Consider the following 21457-nt stretch of genomic DNA (forward strand, 5'->3'; position numbering starts at 1 on the left):
ACTGCTGAGCCATCTCTCCAGTTCTCATAAGGAAGTTTTTTAAGACAAGAAAACGTTGTGGATAGTGACTGTTAGGAGGTTACAGAGAGGAATAACTGTATACAGTCTCACCAAAAAGTACATTTAAAGTAGGTCTATCTCATTGCATACAAACCATGCCTCAAAGATAACAGGATAAAAATAGTAATCAACAGATTTTAATAGAACAGTATAAAATTTATATGGTCTCCAAGAAATGTAGGAAATGACCAACTTATTAGCAGCAGAATAATGACATTTGACCTGTTTGCATAGAATGTTCCCAGTAGTAGATGCGCACAACTGGGCTCTGGACTGTAAATGGAACAATGGGAAGTCACTTTTGCTAATGAGCTTAAGTTGTCTTTTGCAGAGATGACCTTAGGTTAAGTGTACTGAAAGCCAGTCAGTGGTAAATACATTTTATAGTTTACTCACGTGATCCACACACAGGAAGATAGAATTGCTTTAAAATGAGCTTTTTGGTGAGATCATATGCACTCATTTATCCTTATTATTTAACCCCGCCATTGTAAAGCTACAGAATACTTTCTTGCCTTAGACAATTTCTTTATATCCCATGCACATTAACCTTCACCATCCTTACCCCAGAAAGCCAGCTATCCCATGATACGTTAATTACAGGTTGACGGAAAAATTACATCAATGTTAGACAGAAAACAAGAATATCAAAGTGGAATAGACAATTAAAATATTCCTTCATTTTCCCATTACATGTCTGGTAAAATTATGTATCTAGATAAAGCTGTACTTTATCCTGTTCTTCAACCAAAATGTTGTATCTCAACAGATTGAATGCAGAGACAAATAGAAAAGTTCTGTTCTCTGTTAAACTATATTGAAGATTAGTAAAGAGAGTATGAAGATGTTCTAAAACAAAATGATTGGTAGAGAGACGTATTTCTTAATTGTATATCACTAAAGAATGAGTTTTAAAGTATTTTTTTATTGTAAGTCATTAAAATAACTCAATATCTACATTAAACCTTGATTATAAAATAATTCTTTTTTACTGAAAAGATATCTTGTTATACAATATGATTGAATTAATACTTCTCTCTCCTCCGCAGGATGTAGAAAACATATTTAGTCGTATAGTAGATATACATGAACTTAGTGTAAAGTTACTGGGCCATATAGAAGATACTGTAGAAATGACAGATGAAGGCAGTCCCCACCCATTAGTAGGAAGCTGTTTTGAAGACTTAGCAGAAGTAAGTATATCAATTATATTGTCAATTATATAGCAAAAGGAGTCTGTCTGTAAGTACATTGGCATTAAAATGGGGGTCATAATTCCTATTTCCAGTTCAAGTCATATACCGTTGCTTCTTTTTCATCGTAGGTCAACATTTATTACTGTTATCAAGTACAGAAATAGTTATCAAGCACTACGCCCAATCTCGGTGTCACTCTGAAACTTTGATAGAAAGATCAAGGCTAGCCCACCCGTGAGTGAGAAAAGCTTGGGTGTAGGGTCCTAGTCCTCACAGCTTACTGCTTAGAGCACTGCTGTGTATTACATGTGTAGCTCCAGGCGAGTTACCGATATTTTGCTTCTCTATACACACTTGTAAAGTAAGAAGAATAACAATAAGAAGTCTCAAATTTTTTTGTAAAAATTAAGATAATCTCCCTTATATATTTGGCTAATTCCCTTTACATAGTAAAATAAACAGTATTTGATAGCCACATTTGTTTTTAGAATTGAACAATGAGGTGCTAGGAAACTCAGGCCCATGGCACAGACAGCTCAGATCCCATGGGTACCCTGAGCATTTCCAATGCTAACTGGGAGTTAATTGTAGTGAGTCACCACTGGTAGTCACTCTGGGGTTTCTTGTTCTTGTCCTGCTCTAAAGCCCGTTTAGTCTTTTAGTATACTGGTGCTGAGCCCGTGGGAAAGAAGAGAGGAACCAGGGAAACTCTCCCCAGCAAACACGAGGCCCTTGGTTTAGTTCTCAGGGCCATATGAACTGAGTGTGGTAGCACACACCTGGTAACCCTCAGTAATGGGAAAGTAGATGCGGGGCTTCGAGAAGATGGGTGCCACTCTCCGCTACAGAGCACGCTGGGCATCAGGCTAGATCTGTGTGAAGTTCTTAGAGTTCTGTTGAAAGCACCAAGACCAAGAGCTGCTTGGGGTTTACAGGTTACACAACCTGTCATGGGAAACCAGAGTGGGAACCTTGAGGCAGGAACTGCAGAAGACTGGAGGACAGTAGCTCTGGCTTGCTCAGCTTGCTTTCATATCTAACTCAGAACTTATACCCGGGGATGGCATCACCCACAACCCGCAGAGGGCTTGGAACTTCATGTCAGTCGCCAGTCTAGGCAATCAGTTGGGGGTATTTTTCTCAATATCGGTTCTCTCAATCTTTTGTCAAGTTGACAAATGACTACCCAGCACAGAGGTTCTATCTCAGAAAACAGATGGGACAAAGCCAATGCTCTGGGTAGAAACCTCCAGGAGAATTAAGGAGCACTACTCAAGGGGCTGCATAGTACAAAAGGTGGAGCAGGGTAAGAAGGGTTGTCTGTTTATAGTCAATAGTTAGCAAATACAAGAAAATATACTAAAATACTAGGTGAGTTCACTGTATTGGCTTAGAGAAAGGACTAGTATTGCTATGCCGCTACACAGGCCAGAACATAGAACTTGATAGGCAGAAGGCACCCTGTCTCAGAGGCACACAGTAAGCAAGTGGGGCAAGCGAGATGGCCCCACCCATAAGGCACTGTGCAGCCCCAACACTTGGTACCTAGGGGTGTCCCAGCCTTAAGAGTTTAATCCCTAGAACGTGTGGTAGAAAGAGAACTGACTCCCAAATGTTGTCCTCTGACCTGTGCACACTAGTACACACATACACATATGTGATTCTACTATTACTACTAATGATGATAATAAACTCAAAAACCTAACTAAAAGTATATAAGACCTATTAAGAAAAACTGTAAAATATTTAGGTTGATATGGAATATACAAGTAAATGGTAATAAATTCTATGCTATATTTATGGATGGAAAACTCAGTATTACATTCATGTTAGTCATTCACAGAGGAGCCAGAGCACAGCAAGCTCATCTTTAATAGGTACAAATGAGGTGTGGTCCATGCTCATAATGCCAGCACTGAAGCCTGGCTTGCATTGCAAGTTCTAGCTGTCCAGTGAGGTCCTATCTAGCCTGTCTCACCCACTCAGGAGAAGAGACAAAGTCAATGTCGAGGACAGCACATGGAGGAGATTTGCTTTACCACATACTTCAGTTTAGTAAATAGGAACATCAGAGTTGCTACCAGTATAGGCAGACAGTGAAACAGAATGCAATTACAGTTCTGACATGTGGCACAGATTGCATCAATCAGTAGGGACAGAACAAATTAATAATTAAATTACAAGTTGATCCAAAATGTAAGGAAGCAGGAAGGCCTGGAGCGTTGTCCCCTGCCGCGTGACACCGTGTGGTGTCCAGAGTGCTTAGATACGGTACTCTGGCGAGTAACGCCTTCTTAAGTACTTTAAAAACAGCACTAAAGGTAATGAATACATAATCACTTGTCTTATTTCTTACCTACTACACTCATCCACTTATCTCTTCTAGAATTAGCAGTGGTGAGACACTCTGGACCTGAAGCTGGGTGTGTGTGTGTGTGTGTGTGTGTGTGTGTGTGTGTGTGTGTGTGTGTGTCTGTCATATAGTAGAGGTCAGAGGACAGTTTGTTAAGTCACTTCTGTCCTTCCACTCTGTGGGTCAGGGATTGAACTAAGGTCATCAGGCTTGTCAGCAGATGTGTCAGCAGATGTGTCAACAGGTGTCTTTGCTCACCGGCCTGTGTCTGTCCCTCCTGGCAGTTTTATAACTGGAATAGGGCACAGGATCAAAGATGGGAAGGGCCCTACTCTCAGTGCTAAAATCAATATACCTACTCTGTGTTTCATCAGCAATCATCATACTCTTTTAGACCTTGCTATGAGTGATATCTCAATCGTGATTGGTATATTAATGATGATGGATTTTTTTTTTTCAGTTTGGATTAAGTTAGTTTTATGAAAACAGAACTTTAGGTGATAGAAACAGTTACTTCTTATTTACAAAATAGGAAAGTAAATGTCTAACACCAAAAATATTTTTTAGATTTATTTTATGTATTTTGCTTATATGTATTTGTACCATATATGTCTCTGGTACCCCCAGAAGCCCGAAGAGGGCATCAGATAGCCTGGAGCTGGAGTTGTGATGGTTGTAAGCCACTGTGTGAGTGCTGGGAACCAAGCCTGGGTTCTCTGCAGGAGCAATAGTAACTGCTGAGCCATTTCTCCAGCCCTCCCCCACACCCGGAAGAATCCATCCCTAACATCAGCACTCTAAGGCTCGCGTCTTATAGACCGTTGGTTGTCCAGGTTCAGCTGTGCTAGTCTCTAGGGCCAGGTCAGGCCACTCTCAGAACAACTACTGGTTCACTGAACCTTTGAACGAGAAGCAGCACAGCACACAGTGACTCTGCTGCTCAGAAGGAAGAACTCCTGGATTCTTTCACTTGAGGATATTACATTTATTCTGTTAAAATTATAACAGCCATTCAATTTTTATTTGGAGTCCTTAAGAGGAATATGTTTCTGTAGATATGTTTATGATTTAATCTTTTGTACTTTGTGTGGTGGACCATTTCTTATTTATGATTATTTTTACTTTACTGTCCTCCTTTTTTCAGGAACTGGCATTTGACCCATATGAGTCATATGCTCGGGATATTTTACGACCTGGATTCCATGGCCATTTTCTTAGTCAGTTATCAAAGCCTGGGGCAGCACTTTATTTGCAGGTATAGTGATTGTTAAATTGCACAATGTTAGAAAAGTAAACTCTAAAAAATATTAAATCCCTTCCTTTTTTAGTCCATAGGCGAAGGCTTCAAAGAAGCTGTCCAGTACGTCCTGCCCCGGCTGCTGCTTGCCCCTGTGTACCACTGTTTGCATTACTTTGAACTTCTGAAGGTAAAAAAAATCTCGGATTGTTATTTATAAAGCATTCAAGTGTCATCGTTTGCCACTTCACTTGCAAACATATGTGAGCATCCACACACATTAGTCTGTATTCATTTTCTTTGTCTGGCTGAGAAGCAATTTTAAGTAACTCCAAAAGAATAGCATGCTTTCTGACTTTACTACTTAACTGTAAAGCAGTTGCCCAGTTTCATTTATTTATTTTACTTTTATCTGCATTTATTTTATGCTGACTTTATTCGTGTGCCATGAAGTCTTGTTTCTTCAGTTTCTTCTGGGGTATCTTTTTCTGTGCAGCCTCCTCTTCTGGCTTTGGAACGGTCAGTGAGGATCATCTCAATTTGGCAGGGGGGCTCATGTATGGGTTAACCTGGCCATGAGCTCTGGAGGTGCGTCTGGCTGTCGGCGTCTCGGGCTGTGTTCACCTGAATGTGCTCAGTGACTAGACAATCTTATGTCTAAACCCTTAAGTTCAGCATTACTCTCTCATTTTTAAGTGTGTGAAGCAAAAATTCAGCTCTCTTTTGGCTACTGTCCGTGTGTCCAGCCCCAGTGTTTGGCCTGGACTCCACCATTATACCGCCAGAATGGCACACATTGCTTCTTTAAAGTGACATCCTTCAGATACTTGGTGGCTTTGCGGATATGCATACCCTTGATGGCCTGGGCAGTTTCCCGGGTGTTCTTAAAGTGAACCCGAAGGTTTGACCCTCTTGATTTGCATGATTTTGTGGGGTTTTCTGGGTCAAGCCAGTGGTGAACCATCTTCACAAGTCATCTCTGGCCACTTAGAGGAAGAGCCCAGTTTTATTTTTAATCATGTGGTCTGTTTGCTTATATGGTGATTCTTTGAAAGCAACTTTGTATATATGCATCCACATCTCCATCTGAGGACCTCAATAGCTACAGAGATTCTCCTCAGGGACCCAATATGAAAATAAGGCTAAAGTAATAAAAACTGTTAGTTCAATAGATTTTCATTGTTCAGCACTGCAGCAATGTCTGTTAAACTCAGTGTTGTTATTATTTTAGAAGCAGTGAATTTGTATACTAGTAAAAGTTCTCCAAATGATCATAATTCAAAATATTAAGTAAAAAAATTCTACAGGATTAGTAGCCACATAAAACTTGAAAATTTATTAGTTTATAAATAAAAGCAAGAAGCTTTGATGAGAATTTGAAAGGTTATAAAATCCAAGCAGCTTAATAAGAAAAATTAAGGACTGCAAGATGGCCCTGTGACTGGCACTTGTCACAGAAGCCTGACAGCTTGAGGTTGACCCTTGAAGCTCACATGGGAAGAGAGAACCAGTGTCCCAGAGTTGTGCCTGACCTTCATGTATATGAATGCCCATACTCTCACACACAGTCACGCACGCACGCGCACACGCACACACACGCACAGGCACACACATACACACACACACATACACACACACACATAAGAAAACTTAAGGGATGGAGAGATGGCTTAGCACTTGCTGCTCTTCTAGAGGACCTGAGTTCAGTTTCTAACACCACGCTGGGCAACTAACAAATTACCTGTAACTCCACATTCAGGGAGTTCCAGTGGCTTTCTCTGGCCTCTTTAGGCGCCTGTGCATGCACGGCGTACAAACAGACACATAATTCAAAATGGCTTTTAAAGAAAAAGTTAGGCACTGAGTTCAACCTTGTCTCACAACAATCAGAAAGGCCAGTAAGGCTGTGCTACTGCTGTGAGTGACGCCTGGGACCCAGGTGGTAGACGGGAGAGACTTCTGCAAGCTGCCCTTCTTACCTGTCTCCATACATGTACACATAAAAGCAAGCATGTGCATACACACACATGCACACACTCTAAATAACTTAACTTTTTAAAAAGGAATGCTTTTTAAAATTATCTGGGTATGGTGGATCAAACCTATAGTGCCAGCACTTGAGAGAGACTAAGGCAGGTAGATTACTATGAATTTGAGACCAGGCAAAGCGACGTAGAGAATTCTAAGCCAATCCGGGCTACAGTATGTGAGACCTTGCCTTGGGGAGGTGTGGGAGATGATTTTCATACAGATAATTAAGATTTCTCAGGACTTTAGAACTTAACGTTGTTCTACTGTGTGTGTGTGTGTGTGTGTGTGTTCCTGGTTCATAGTATGACTTACCTTACATTGCAAAGTGTATATGGTGTGGTAGTACATGGAACAGGGCACGGATCAGTCCATACACACACCTCATCTTTTTTTCCATTCTGGATTCTTTCAGAATGAATGTATGACTTGAATTTTTATTTATTTCCCATGTGTATACACAAGCAAATGCACACACAAGTGCACCAAGTGTACATGAGGCCAGAGGACAACTGACAAAGTTGATTCCCTCCTGCCACCATTGTGGGTCCTGGGGATCAACCTTGAACCCTTGTACCTGTCAAGCTGTCTGCCAGTCTTACTGGTACTTGAGCTTGTGTCTGTTGGTATGCCGTTCAGCTCATCTTCGTAGGGGAGAATTTTAAAGGTGTAATGCTGATTATGTCTGTAGGTAGGTGGTGCATATGTATGCGGGACAGGAGTCCACAGTGGGGAACTGAAGAAGTCTTCAGTTATTCACAGTTTTGTGTGTACCTGACAGGGTTTTTTATTGAACGTAGAACCTGCCAATTCAGCTAGAATTGCTGGCCAGCCATTTTAAGGGTCTGCTTGTGTCTGTCTTGCCAATGCTGAGATTATAGTTGCCTAATTGTGGTCTTTTTGTTTTTTTAAAGGCAGGGCCTCTGTATCCCTGGATGTCCTGGAACTCAATATGTACACTAGACTAGTCATAAACTCACAGAAATCCACCTGCCTCTGCCTCCTGAATTGTGGGATTAAAGGCGGGTGTGTAGTGTCTAACTTTTTAAGTGGCATTTGAACTTGGGTCCTCATACTTAGGCAAGCATTTTACCAACTAAGCTATCTTCCCAGCTGCCTCAGGTTCTGCTTTGAGATGCTGGTATCATGACATAATCTAAATAAATGGAGAACTGGTCAGTATACACTATTAGAAGGTTTGAAAAATTGTATGATACACCCATGTATTTGTAGGTTACTTAGGGAAACGATTGAAGAGGTTCCAATGTCCAGTGAACCAAAAGATGCCTCCCTACTCCACCCTCTGATTCTTGGCATTCTATTTTATTTTCTTTGGGGAATTGTTATTAATCCTAAATGCCCATCTATATACTTGGTAATTCTGGAGACAGCTGATTGCATGAGATTGGGGCAGTTGGAACCGAATCATAATTTATCTGTATGTGGAGTGGGTTCAGAATTTGGTAGACACTGAAGTCTTTCTGCCTGTTGTGCAGCTAGAGAAAAGTCACTCTGTTTTATTGATCCCTGGTTTCCTTGTTTATAACCTGCTTATTTCACAAGGTAAGGCATTCAAACAGTGCATTTGTAAAGGTTACTTCATGAATGACACTGACATAGACACTTGCATGTTTCCAGCACTGGAGACGTTTCTGTCTGTCTGTAATGCTGGCCACTGACCACACCCACATTTTCCTGCCCACCAGAGCTCTGCTTTTCTCTATCGTCTCTGTCTTTGTTGGCTAGTGTGGGACCCACCCATCACACCACCTTTGATTCTTCTCTCTTCCTTACTGGCAGCACTCATGATTTAACATCAGAAATGACCATGTATTCAGTATTCAGCCTCAAGTGTCCATTTGTAGTGACATCACCTTTATATCACTGTTTAGACAATAGCAACTTCTTTCTATCGTCTTTGTAATTTCTTGAACTCTGAGATGGAAAGGTACAGTTGGTTCCCTGGCACCTGCAACAGGAAGTCTAGATTCTTGAGTTCCACTGCTGCTGTCTCTAGTTTTATCTCAGTCGTCAGTTCTGCCCATGAGCTTGAGCAGCCCTGGGTATGCCAGCTCCGTGCACGGTGCCATTTGTGTTCCTTTTCCTCCCTCTGGCCTGGTGGAATCCCTCTTTTTCTAAGCTCCCTTTTAGTTGAGAGTTTGTTGGGTTGCAGGGTCAGATACCCCTTTGTTCCCAAGCTGCTGCTGCTGCTTTCACACCTCCTTACAGAACTGTCATATTGGTATTGTCTGCCTCGTCTTCAGACACTATGTTCCCTGAGGAAACAGAACGAAGCCTGTATGCTTCTGAATTCTCCTGCCTAGCACAGTACCTGGCATGTAAATAGTTTGTTAAATGCTCATTAAATAATGAGGAGCAAAAATAGGTATTTTCTCAATCCCTCCTATCTGTTGTAGTTTTAAAGTTTAACTGTAAATTTATGTGTATGTGTTTATTTGGGAAACTTAGAATGCCTTAAACTTTACAAATTCATAGGATAGAATTCTGCTGTTATTTGCACACCAGTGTCAGACAAAGAAATAGAGTCATGTCATGTTTCCTACGGGTTGGGGACGTTAGGAGGAGATTTGTCAGCGGATACAAAACTTGAGTTAGGATTGAAGAAGGAAAGAAGTATTAAACTTTATAGTGTCAATCGAAATATGATTAAAATGAATTTAATAAGCTTACTCAGAAAATATTAAATCACATGGAAGTGTAGGATTAATCTAAGGTGCTTTGCCTAACTTTAAAGTTAGCTTCCTAACATATGTTACCTAGGTAATGTAGGAAGATAAAGGAAATAGGCTCTGACTTCATTAGAATTTAATTAAGTGTTCTGCAGTTTTGCTTTTTTTGTAAATTTGCTTTTCCAAACCCTTTTCGCTTTTCAGAAGTGAGCATTTGCCACACGCCTTGAAATGCAACCTTGGCTCCATCTGCTTAGGTCTTGCTTGTGGTGACTGAGACTCTGATTCCTCTGTGAATTCAGACAATGTGGCTTGGGGATGGGGACCTAAAGGCCACTCCTAGATGAATACATATAAGATTACAACATCACAGCCCACTCTAAAGGCTCAGGGAGATTGTAGCTGGGGATGGACCACTTAAGCATTAGCTAGGGTCTGTCCCACACTAACCAAGAGCTCTCCTGTCTGAGTGCTTGGGTGAATTCCTTACTGGATTGGGTCTTTTTCTCATGACAGAAGGAATAATAAATTCAAGAGAATATCAGCCTAGTGTAGAACATGTTTACAACATCCAGGGCCTGGAACAAAGATTCAAGACTAGCCTTCAAAATGGAAAAACAAAACAAAAACAAACCCATATACACACATGCATACATGCATACATACATATATACATACATACATTACATGTGTGTGTGTACACATATACACATATAGTGCCTATAGCAAATAATAATAATATTGTATAGTTTTGAAAACTGCTGAGTAGATTTTAAGAATTTACATCTGAGAAAAATATTTGACAGTATATATTATTAAATATTTTGTCCAGCACCATATTGTATACCATAAACATATTTAATTTTTACTTGTCAATTTTTTTTTTGGTTTTTCGAGACAGGGTTTCATTCATTACTTGTCAATTAAAAAGTAAAATTTTTCAAATAAAAATTTTTATCAAGATTTTTTTATTAAGATTTTTAATCATATGTATGCGTTCATGCGTGTGCGCCCTTTCTTCGTGAAGGTGCCTTTAGAAACTAGAGTTGTTAGACACCCTGGGACTGCACTTTCAGGCAACTGTGAGCAACTGGGTAGGTGCAGGGAGACAAGTTTGGGTCCTCTGGAAGAACACTATGTCCTCCTCTTAATCAGGGCCATCTCTTTGATCTGAATTTTGACTGATTTTAGTACTACTTGAATTTTTAAAATTATTTCCTCAAAATTAGACCCTTTTATTAGTTAGAAACATTAAAGTTAATATTTTATGAAGTGGAAAAAAACCTTCCTTTGTTGTTGTTTCTTGGAGACAGGGTTTCTCTGTGTAGCGCTGGCTGTCCTGGAATCTCTTTGTAGACCAGGCTGGCCTCAAACTCACAGTTCCACCTGCCTCTGACTCCTGCCGGCTTGGATCAAAGGCATGTGCCACCATACCTGAATCAATGTGAGCTTTTGAAAAATCATTTGCTCCTATAATGTGACTTTTCTATATGAAATTTTGTTGGTTTTATTAAACAAATTTAGACTGGATTCTTACAACTAAATATAGTGATCAAAATTATGATTACTAGGAATTGGTTCACCAAAAAATTAAACAGCTTTAGTTATATCCTGAAGAATTACCCCATTCTTTTTGCAGTATGCTGACTCCATCTTACTGAAGGAAAAGTGAGTTTTCTTTCATTTTAAAAATCAGGTTACTTGACGCGCCAGAAAATAAACTTCTTGCTTTTGCATCGGGAAAAAAAAATCAGGTTAAAGTCTGTTACATATGTAGTATGTACTGTTATGTAGTATGTACTGCTGATATTTTCTTTTCTTTTTTTTTTTTAAAGATTTATTTATTTACTATATGTAAGTACACTGTAGCTGTCTTCAGACACTCCAGAAGAGGGCGCCAGATCTCGTTACGGATGGTTGTGAGCCACCATGTGGTTGCTGGGATTTGAACTCTGGACCTTCGGAAGAGCAGTCAGGTGCTCTTACCCACTGAGCCATCTCACCAGCCCCCTGCTGATATTTTCTAAGGCTATACCAAACTATAAACTTAGTGGCTGAAAACATTAGTCTTCAGTAGTTTATTCTTTCTGCTCTAGAGGCAGAGAGCAGGAGTTGAGAGGGCCTGCATCTTTGAAGGTCTAAGGAACAGCCTCACTTGCTCTGAGGTGGCAGCAGCCATCAGGGTTCCCCTGGGCTTCATGGAGAGCCTCGCTCTGGACCCTGTGGATGCTCTGGACGCTGTGGATGTGGCCTCTGCCTGCCTCAGATCATGCACATCACTTCCCACTCTGCGTCAGGCAGCGTCTCGCTGCCCTTTCCTTTCTCACAGTCGAGCTTTAGGGTTCAGTCATAATCTAGCATGGTTTCGTTTGATTACTTAAACCTGCAAAAACCTATTTCTAAATAGGTTTTATTTCATTTCGGTTAATTGTATACAGTAGTGGAAAGGTCTTTGGACTAACAGTCATGACTCTTAGGTGCTGGTCTTCCCTGCCTACTCATCTAAGTACATGGTACTCATTTTATATTATGTTGGAGAAGAGTAGCTTCTAGAAATACAATCAGTAATTCATATGTTCCTTCCGTCTAGCTATTCTGTGTTCTGACTGACGTGAACTTGAATCAGTTACACACTGTGGAGGGGGAAGGGATGTAACTCAGTAGTCAAATGCCTGCTCACTATGAACAAAGTCCTGGCTTCAGTCCCCAGTACCACAAAAAACATCTACAGTTTGTTTTGTGTTAAAATTGCTGAGTCTTATTCTTGAAAATACTTCTGTAAATTGTGTTTTCTTTTCTTTTTTTTTTTTTTTTTTTTTTTTTTTGAGACAGGGTTTCTCTGTGTAGCCCTGGCTGTCCTGGAACTCACTCTGTAAACCAGGCTGGCCTCGAACTCAGAAATCTGCCTGCCTCTGCCTCCCAAGTGCTGGGACTAAAGGCTGCACCACCACACCCACCCGGCTGTGTTTTCTTTAGAAGCTCCTTCACAGCATCTGTGCCGTGGTTTCCTGGGAACTGCTCTGTACGTGCTGTGCCCTTATACATGGACTATACCATCAGTACTACTTTGCCTTTGTTTCCTTCTGTTAGTCAGGGGCCAGAAGCAGATATGAAAAAGCCCAGCTCTGTAGCCCAGCTAGCCTTAAAGTTGAGGTGATCTTTCTGCCTCAGACTCCCAAATGCTGGACTAGTTATGAGCCACCACATCTTATGCAGGGGCCTCCCTACTGCTTATATCTAAGGAACCCAAAAGTCATCAAGGGTATAAGTGACTCCTTTTCTATGAAAAGGTAAATTTTGGAGCTGGAGAGATGGCTCAGTGAGCACTGGCTGCTCTTCCATAGGTTCTGAGTTCAATTCCCAGCACCTACATGGTGGCTCACAACCATCTGTAATGGGATCTGATGCCCTCTCTGGTGTCTGAAGACAGCGACAGTGAACTCATTAAACTTTTATCATCTGGATAGGACATACGCATTGTTATTATCTTCTCCACAGGGCATACACATTTTTACTATGCTTTAGAATGGCTTCTTAGGTGAGGTTCTGTGCATACACAATACCGTCTTAGTAGTTTTGGTGTTGGTAACAGTCGCTGTGGAAAGCGATGACAACGCTTCTTTGCTGTCATTTACATGACTGCAGCTGCTTTGTTTCTGTGGCAAGAATAAGCCGCCTCTTTAAGGATAATTAGCTTTGTTTACATGATTTCCTAATTTAAATCAATTAAAAAAAAAAGAATGGGCATACAGAAAGGTTTTTATTAGTTATGTGTGATGACCACAAACCTTGAACCCCAACACTTGGGAGAAATCCAGTCGATCCTCTGAGTTTGAGGCCACCCTAGTCTACATCGTGAGACTGTCTTAAAACAGTCTTGTTACACTGAAATGCAGAACACTTGCCTGTTAACTGTGAAGGCAAAAAGAACATTTAAAAGTATTTCATCAGAGAGCTTCTTGAGTTCAAAACCTTAGGGGCTGGAGTAAGCTGTGGTGACCCAGTGCTTTTCTAGCACTGTATAAACAGTGGCACAGACCTATAATACTAGCACTAAAGGGGAGCCAGGCCTCAGGATTGGGAGTTCAAGGCTAGACAAAGGCACACAAGACTGTGTCTCAGAAAAAAGAAAAGAAGAAAATGAAAAAAAAAAAAAACCCACAAAACTTTGGGTTTGTGAATTTTAAAATACTAACAGAGAGGCTGACGGGGTCGCTTAGTGGTTAAAGAGCACTGGCTGCTCTTACAGAGGACACAGGTTCAGTCCCAGCACCAACATGCCAGCTAGTAACTGTCTGAGTCTCTGTTTGAAGGGGTATGACATCCTCTTCTGGCCTTCAAGGCACATGGTGCACAGACATACATGCAGCCAAAATACCCATACACATAAAATAAAACACAAGCAGTATTTTCCATATGCCAATATATTCATATACAAAATGCAAGTTAAATGATACATAAAGGACTCTGAAACATTTTTTGAATAGAAAACCAGTGTATCCCTAAACATGTTTTTTGGTATATGCTCTATATTAGAATTCTGTACATTGGGTGTATTTGCTGAGTTGTAACAAAAACAGGAGCCAGAGAGATGGCTCCATAGGGACAAGCGTTAAGTTCCTAACATCCATGGAGGGTGGTTTGGGAACATCTGTAACTGCAGCACCCTCATCTGACCTGTGAGGGCACTGCACTCACATGTATAAGTCCATAGCCATACACACACACACACACACACACACACACACACACACACACACACACACACACTTAAAATATACCTTTAATCAGAATAAAATACAGAGGGAACAATACTCTCCCTATTGTCACATCTTGCTCTGTATGTTAATGACTTGAATGCTTCTGGACTTTACATTTTTAAAGACTTTTTAAAAAAATATTCATTTATTTATGTAGGGAGGGGTAAGCCGAAGATGGGGTAGCACATGTTTTTGGAGATCAGAGAACTGCTTACGGGAGTCATTTTTCTTCACCCACCATGTGGGTCCTTAAGGACTGAACTGAGGCTGTCAAGCTTGGCAGCAGCTGCCTTACTGAGCAATCCTGCCAGCCCTGGACTTTATTTTTGATTCTATCCTTAAGAGTATCCTTGTGGGGCTGGTGAGATGGCTCAGTGGGTAAGAGCACCCGACTGCTCTTCCTAAGGTCCAGAGTTCAAATCCCAGCAACCACATGGTGGCTAACAACCATCCGTAACGAGATCTGGCGCCCTCTTCTGGAGTGTCTGAAGACAGCTATAGTGTACTTACATATGATAAATAAATAAATCAAAAAAAAAAAAAAAAAGCGTATCCTTGTGCCTAGAGCCATGCTTAAACTCCTATGGGAGTTGGAAACAGTTCTGTGCTGTGTCTTCTCAGGAACATGACCAATGAGTACATACGTGACACTGCTTTTTTCAAGGCTTAACAGTTCTTTCTAAAGTGGTTCCTCATGGTTTTCACATGGAAAACTTGGTGATGTGTTACTACAGACAGTAATACACAGAAAAGTAAAGTTTTCAGAGACAGAACCGTCTGCTTACAGAGCTCAGGCTGACCTTAGATTCCCGCTAGAGTGACATGCATGTGCTGCCAAACCTTGCAGAAACTATGAGGAGACCTGCTGTTTTTCTGTGGAGACAGCTTCTCGTGTACCCAAGGCTGCCTCTTCTTCCTGTGTCCTGTGATTATAGGTATCTGCAACCATGTCTGGACTACATGGTATCAGAGAATAGAACTCAGGGCTTTATGCAAGCTAGGTAAACACTACCAGGCTACATCCTCAGCCTAGAAAAATGCTTCAAACAATTGAAAGGCTGGAGGTGGCTCAGTTGTTAAGACACTTGTTGCTTCTGCACTGGACCCTAGTTCAGCTCCCAGCACCCACACAATGGGTCACAGCCACTTGCAACTCCAGTACCAGGGGATCTGAAATTCTCTTCTGACTTTTTTGGGCATGAAGCACTCATAGGGTGCACTTTCAGACATTCAGGCAAACACTGACACATGTGAAATAAATTGAAAAAATCTATCCATAGAACATTTAAAATTACTGAAGTCGGGAAAGCTGAATGAGCATCATTTATCCTTAAATAAAGTGAGGTCCTCCTTCTGCCCTTTCCACAGCAGTTAGAAGAAAAGAGTGAAGATCAAGAAGACAAGGAGTGTATGAAGCAAGCAATAACAGCCCTGCTTAATGTCCAAAGTGGCATGGAAAAAATTTGCTCCAAAAGTCTTGCAAAACGAAGACTAAGGTAAATATTCTCACTTTAAAGTCTCTTCCTTTCTATCCTGAAAGTTGTGGTACAAATTCAGGAGCCTTAGCCCCCCCCTCCTTGAGTAAACAATGAAGAAAACAGTGTTAGTGACAAGCTTGGTCTTTCAGAGGAAGTGACATCAAAGCCAGGAGAGTTTGTTATTGTTTGAAAAACCTTTCATATTTGTGCATTTTCCCTGCTTACTCCCAGCCAGGACCTCCTGAGGAGCAGCTGGTAAGCTGGAGGGGACGGAGCACAGTGTACCGGGCAGACCTGCCAGCGTCATTGTTGTAGCAGAGTGAAATTAGCAGTGTTGCTTAGTTTGGGAATTGTATAACTCAGACATTGATTCAGTTAGCAGGTCTACTTTCCCATTATAACATGTGCTGTATGCTTTTATCTTTGAGTCTTGTGCATTTAAAAATACTTAATTCATATCTCAATTTTTTTACTGTGTTGGGCTCCTTTTTAATAGTTATCTTTCTAAATGTTTACTATTCAAGGCAGAGATGATTGTTTTGTACCTGAGTTTATGTAGTTGAACATCACTGTTATTTTTATAAATCTGAAAAAAATTTCTGTGCTTAGTTCTTATAGTATGATTATTTGTGGAATTAGTAAATATCACGTCAGTGATGTTGTAAATTAGATTTTGCCCTGTCACCTTATCTGCATGAACTCTCAATCCTGTCTTCCGTGTGCTAACAGTATCTTTCCCTTCTTCACCCCAGTGAGTCTGCATGTCGGTTTTACAGCCAGCAGATGAAGGGGAAACAACTGGCCATCAAGAAGATGAACGAGATTCAGAAGAACATCGATGGCTGGGAGGGGAAGGACATTGGACAGTGCTGCAATGAGTTCATAATGGAAGGAACTCTTACACGTGTAGGAGCCAAACACGAGAGACACATATTTCTCTTCGATGGCTTAATGATTTGCTGTAAATCAAATCATGGGCAGCCAAGACTCCCTGGTGCTAGCAGTGCAGAATATCGGCTTAAAGAAAAGTTTTTTATGCGAAAGGTACAGATTAATGATAAAGATGACACCAGTGAATACAAGCATGCTTTTGAAATCATTCTGAAAGACGGCAATAGTGTTATATTTTCTGCCAAGTCAGCTGAAGAGAAAAACAACTGGATGGCAGCCCTGATCTCTTTGCAGTACCGCAGCACCCTGGAGAGGATGCTGGACGTAACGGTGCTGCAGGAGGAGAAGGAGGAGCAGATGAGGCTGCCCAGTGCTGAAGTGTACAGGTTTGCAGAACCTGACTCCGAGGAGAATATTCTATTCGAAGAGAATGTGCAGCCCAAAGCTGGGATCCCCATTATCAAAGCAGGGACTGTGCTCAAGCTCATTGAGAGGCTTACATACCATATGTACGCAGGTAAGAAACACGCGGTGACTACAACTGTTTCCTGCTTAAACGGATTGATTTGATGGGTGGGTTACTGTGCCTGAGATAGAAAACTAACAACAAGCAGATACTTCTCTAGTAGAGGAGCATTGGCTAAAACCGTCACTCTGTATTTCTTTGATGTTTTTATCTTTTCTATCATATTTACAAAAGAGAAACGGTCACTTGTCTAACGTTACCCAGTAAAAAGCAGTAGAAATAAGACCAAGCATCAACATGATTGTCTAAAAGGTATAATTACCCAGTATAATTATTTTTTTCTTATTCTATAACTGGGTTACAAACTAAGTGAAACATTAGGTATTCACCCATCATCAAAATTGTGCTGGTGGCAAAAATTCTTAATCTCCATTCCTACATCTATTTAGGAAATCTGGACGCCATTTCCATTTCAGTATTTTGTTCTTAATGTTACTTATGCAAACAGTTTTACCTTAACAGGTTTTAAAGAAAACCTAGAGAGGTGCTAGGTAGAATTCAGTACAGTGGTTAAGGGGTAAAGGGCATACTGAGCCGTCTTGTATGGTCTGACACATAGTGGGGCGTTTGATAGTTGCCATTTCAGAATTGCGGTGGAGCAGATAGCACTGAGCTCAGACTTTGCTCCTTCACCAGATCAGGGTCCCTTTATGTCCCAGAACCATAGTTTTCATCTCAAAAATTAACATCAGATCTACACCATAGTGTGTTGTCAGAAAACATACACAAAATATTGACTATGAAAGCTATTTCTAAGTTTAGATGGAAATTTTTAATGTCTTTTCTTTAAGAGAAATTGTGATTTAAAATTATATAACTCATCATATGGTATTCTTAAATACCTGACTATGAAAATTGACCTCTCTCCCTATACTCCTCATTTAAGGATGTTCCTATTTTTAGGAAATGCAAGCTTCTGGGGAAGAATATTTATTTTCCTGTTTTTTAAAATGTCCTCTAAGTGAGTTCTCTGTTTCCTTTGGAAGCTATTCTGGTGCTAGTAAGATTAACTCTCAAAAATATCCATTAGTTTTCCCACTTTGTAAAACTGAAGATCATTTAACAAGGACTTCCCTTCAATTTATTAAATACAAGTAGAGCTTCGTGTGGCTGGGACTCCAAAGGAGAGAAGGTAATTGGAGTGCTGTTTTTTATTAGTGATCTCAAACCGCTTTAAAATGTGCGGTTGCCATTATCTGTATAGTTCTGGTATCAAGCTGGACTTTAGTTCTGCTTTAGGTCTCTGGATTCTTTGCAGGCCTTTCCCATAGTACATCGAGAGTGTTTTCCAAAGGCAAGTTCTTTCGATGACTCAGCTCCTCTGAACATGCATTTCCAGTGGCAGTGCCCAGCCGCTGAGACACGCTGAACATGTCATGTATGTTCATGTGTATGAGTCACGTCATCCCGGGCTCCACTTTACTGTAAACTTCACCAGGGACTCTATAATCAATGTGTTTACTATTCAAAAATTTAAAAAAATATTAAAATTTAAAAAATACTAAAATTTAAAAAAGAAAATTTAAGCTGCCTAGTAGTTACATAAAAAATAGATTACCTTTCTTGTTATATATAAAGCTATTTTAAAGAGCTACAGTTTTTAGTAATTATTATAAATTAACTATTCACATAATCTTCATCAACCTTCTGTATACTGTTTAGAATTATAAAATAACAAAAATACTTTGTTAACCCAAAATTGTGGTTTTCAGATACTCTAAATAATTTTTCAACAACAAAAGTTCAAGTTGTTTATCTTGCTACATTATCTTTGTTTTTAAATCTTGTGAATTTAAAACCTGTTCACTGTATCCTCAATATGGCTTGGCTTGTTTTTTATGGAAAGGACAAAGGAAAAACCATATAAACTCAATTAAACAAATCAACATGTGGATTGATGGTAGCACTGCAGTGTCCCCGGGACTGGCCTGTGCCCTGAGTAATCTTTTGAAGGCGTCATTCTTAGAGGATTTAGAGTGGCTTGTGTATTTTACCTCTGCTTGTTAAGGACACAGTTTAAGTTTCTCTACAGCATGGTCAGCAATGATCACTGGAGACTCAATAGGGCAAGCTGTTCTTTTTTTTTTTTTTAATTAAATGTATTCATTATTTATATATTCTAAAATTTACATTCTGTTTCTAAAACATTTCTGTAGTTTTCTATGCTATTGTATTTGACAAAAATAATTTATAATTAGCATTTATAAGCTACAACCGATTTATTTATTTATTTACTTACTTACTTATTTTGAGTGTGTATACACTTGAACACACTCAGTCAGTAGATCGGTGTCATGTGGCCCAGGAGTCTTTATCCCTCGTGTGTGCAAAGCTACCTTTGTCATGATGTCATCATGCACACCTAATGACTGTGCTGCTGTCAACTTTTATGCAAAATAAAGTAACCTTTTTATGGTTTTAAAATAACCCTGAACGTTCTAGCTTTATACAGCTTTGATGATGTCCAGTTTACGGAAACTGAATGAGACTACCTTACCTTTTTTTAAGATTGATTTTTGTTTCTCTGTGTCTGCACCATGTGTGTAAAGTGCTGGTGGAGTCCAGAAGGGGGATTGCTTTACACTCAGGTCCTCTGGAAGAGCGGCTGGTGACCCTAACCTCCTGGAGAGCCTTCTCTCCGATCGATCCTGGTTTGCTTTTTTATTTAAACGTATATGTGTATGTGAGTACACTGCGGCTGTTTTCATACAGGCTAGAAGAGGGCATCAGATCCCATTGCAGATGGTTGTGAGATACCACGTGGTTGCTGGGAATCAAACTCAGGACCTCTGGGAGAGCAGCCAGTGCTCACTGAGCCATCTCTCCAGCTCCCGTGGTTTACTTTTTAAAATTAAAAGAAAAAAAAAATTAAATCCTCCAGTATTAAAGAAAAATAAAACCAAGAATGTCTGTGTTATAACTAAGTTTTTTGACATTGTTTTGTCCTGTTTTGAAGTTTAGTTAAATATTTTATTTCATAAATATGTTACTGGTATAACTGGTGTCCACCAGCAACTTTTTAAGTTGTGAGCTTGAAGTACGTGAAATTACTGTTACTAGTTTACTCACTGTTCTTTGATGTCTTTAACTTGCAGTATAAGATGATTTTTTTTAACCTAGACAAACTATCCCATCCATCCCATTCTTGACTTACTATGGCAGTATAGAATGTGCTTTTGATAGACACCCATGGATCTGTAAGATATAAAACCAGTATTGTAAGGCCTCCTCCAGCTACAATGACAACATACGTAGCTATCGCTTGTTAGATGATTTTACGAGCTTTTTAAAAAAGATTTTAAAAACTTTTATGTGCATGTCTGTGGAGTATGTGTATGCAGTGCCTGCTTAACTGATGTAAACATTAGTCTCTGTTTTTCTTTTATTCAGTCTCCCCAAATAAAAAAAGGGGTTTTTTGATCTGGTTAATTGGTTATTAGGGTGTTTTTGTTAACATGCAGTATAGGTTATGGCTTACACTGAAACAAAAGCTAAAATTAATAATGCCTTTTTTATTATATAGTAAAAGGCACTGTATATAATACATGAGGAAGTCTGATAACTTTAGTGGTGAATATAGCACTTCGACATCATGTAGAGTATTGTAAGTTACTTAGACAATAAAAATTGAAGAGAAACTGACTCAGATTTGATTAGTTCACGTTCAGCTTGGCTTCGGCTAACTTGATTTCTCAAGTGTTACAACAATAACTTAGACAGAGCTACACACCTGTATGCCAGGAGCTGTCTACACCTGAGTTTATAACAGAAGCCAAGACCCCTGTGGATTGTTCGAGTTGCTAGAAATCTTACCAGTTAATTACAGAATGAAATCTAGAAATCAATTTCTTTTTAAAAAATATTTATTTATTGTTTATTTATTTAATGTATATGAATGCTCTGTCTTCTTAATGAAAGCCAGAGGAGGGCATCAGATCCCATTACAGATGGTTGTGAGCCACCATGTGGTTGCTGGGAATTGAACTCAGGACATGGAAAAGCAGCCAATGTTCTTAACCGCTGAGCGATGTCTCCAGTCCCTAGAAATTAATTTCTATTCAGCAGAATATATTTTCTACCCATGTCCCACTGACACTTTCAAACTGAATTTTTAAAAGCTATTTTAATATGTTATATTTTTTAAAGTTATACATGATGAATAACAAAAATGACGTTTTAGTTACTCTCATGGTGGCTATTCATGTGGTGCAAATGCAGGTATACTGTGAAGAGATATA

General features: G+C 39.8%; 1 protein-coding gene across 1 annotated transcript in view; it reads left to right on the top strand.

The window, feature by feature from the left end:
- The window catches only part of Sos1 (SOS Ras/Rac guanine nucleotide exchange factor 1), an 84161-nt gene that overhangs the window by 29910 nt on the left and 32794 nt on the right, over positions 1–21457 (top strand). Inside the window, exons 6-10 of the mRNA XM_021185997.3 lie at positions 1110–1253; positions 4754–4864; positions 4938–5036; positions 15693–15820; positions 16555–17210. Of these exons, the coding sequence (XP_021041656.1) occupies positions 1110–1253; positions 4754–4864; positions 4938–5036; positions 15693–15820; positions 16555–17210 (1138 nt within the window). The remainder of the gene's footprint in view (positions 1–1109; positions 1254–4753; positions 4865–4937; positions 5037–15692; positions 15821–16554; positions 17211–21457) is intronic.

The sequence above is a fragment of the Mus caroli genome, unplaced genomic scaffold, assembly GCF_978045245.1.
Source record: "Mus caroli unplaced genomic scaffold, Mus_caroli_1 scaffold_18, whole genome shotgun sequence".
Taxonomy (NCBI): Eukaryota; Metazoa; Chordata; class Mammalia; order Rodentia; family Muridae; genus Mus; species Mus caroli.